This window comes from Alligator sinensis, unplaced genomic scaffold, assembly GCF_000455745.1.
Source record: "Alligator sinensis unplaced genomic scaffold, ASM45574v1 scaffold166_1, whole genome shotgun sequence".
NCBI lineage: Eukaryota > Metazoa > Chordata > Crocodylia > Alligatoridae > Alligator > Alligator sinensis.
This window is the reverse complement of record NW_005842098.1, coordinates 1,445,958-1,447,381: the sequence shown is the minus strand read 5'-3', so window position 1 is coordinate 1,447,381 and position 1,424 is coordinate 1,445,958. Positions and strand designations below refer to the sequence as shown.

General features: G+C 61.9%; 1 protein-coding gene across 1 annotated transcript in view; it reads right to left on the bottom strand.

Annotated features, from left to right (window-relative positions):
* Positions 1–428: 428 nt before the first annotated feature.
* The window catches only part of LOC112550395 (histone H1.11R-like), a 1,548-nt gene continuing 552 nt past the window's right edge, over positions 429–1,424 (bottom strand). Inside the window, exon 2 of the mRNA XM_025204808.1 lies at positions 429–568. Coding sequence (XP_025060593.1) covers positions 429–568 — 140 coding nt within the window. The remainder of the gene's footprint in view (positions 569–1,424) is intronic.

The following is a 1,424-nucleotide window of genomic DNA, read 5'->3' as shown; positions in this document are numbered from 1 at the left end:
CCTACACACAACCAACCCAAAGGCTCTTTTCAGAGCCACCCACAGACTTCAAAAAAGGGCTCGATCTCTAGGCTTTGTGGGGGGCGGGGAAGAAACTCTCGTTCCGCACCTGCTGTTGCCACCTGCACCTATTCCATGAGGTTCTCCAGTTTACCCGTCACAATACAACGTGCCCGCGTGTTTACGTGTATTAGAAACCCTCCCCCCTAGAAAATTGTCTGGTTCAAATGTTTTGTTTTAATGGATATCCTATCATTTACTTCCCGTGTAATTCCTGGAGGGTTGGCAATCCGATCGGCTCCCGTTGCTCTTTCGCCGCAAGAAGTAGCAGCGCTGGGGCGCGGGCGCCTCGGCCGCCTTTGGCCCGCCCCGCAGGCGAGGGCGCGTTGCTCAATCCCTGGAGCCGCCCTTTGAACTCCGCCGCGCTGTTACCATCGCCTCCGGCTTCTCTTGCGCTTCTTGTCGCCCTTCTTCTGCGTCTTGGTGACCGCTTTCTTGGAGCCCTTCTTGGGGGCGGGGGCGGACTTGGCGGGCTCAGGCATCCTGGTACGACGGACCACGTCCTTCACTACCAGTCGACAAACAAACAAATGTCACAACTGCGCGGCAATGGCGGCGGCCGCCCGGCATTTATAGCGGTGTTATGCAAATGAGCAGATTCCGCTCCGTGCGATTTTACTGGACGCGAGGCCCGCGCGACGGCCCCTCCCGCCGGCCTCCCTCGCCATTGGTCACGGCTTGGATGCGCTTCCTCATTGGCTGCGGCGGAGTTGACAATTTCTCAGCCTATCACCAGTGAGGCTTCAGTCGCCTGACAGAAGGGATATAAGGCCGAGCGTGGGGCGACTGCGTTACAGTTGTTTTCTTTGTTGTGCCTTGCAACTTTGTGAGCAGCTCCTGAGCCATGTCGGGCCGCGGCAAACAGGGCGGGAAGGCGCGGGCCAAGGCGGGGCCGCGCGAGAAGCGGGCGGGCGCGGGCCAATCCGGGGCCAGCGCGGGGCGTTCAAACCCCCTCGCGGTTTAACCCCGCTCCCAGCAGCCTCGCCCCGCCGCCCGTCCCAGCCCCGGGGCTGTAGTGGACCCGCTGCCATTGCCGTTCTCTTGGCCGCCGCCCCCCACTCGCCTCCCGGGGTCGGCTCCGGCTTCTTCTGTCGCAGGGGCCCCAGCACCGCCGCGAGGGCTGCGGGTCTTTTCCCTCCCCTCCCCGTCCCATGGCAGGACACCGTCCCTTATCCCGTCCCCTGTCCAGGGAAATGTTTTGCCCCCGCGGAGACCGGCAGAATAGTAGAGTCGCAGCTCCCTTCAGAAAGGGGTGGGTGGCTCTTAAAAGAGCCGTTGGGGTTGTTTGCACGACAGGCGTCTTCCTCCGCTCGCTTTACTTCTTCTTGGGCGCCGCCTTCTTGGCCTTGGCTGCCCTGGGCTTT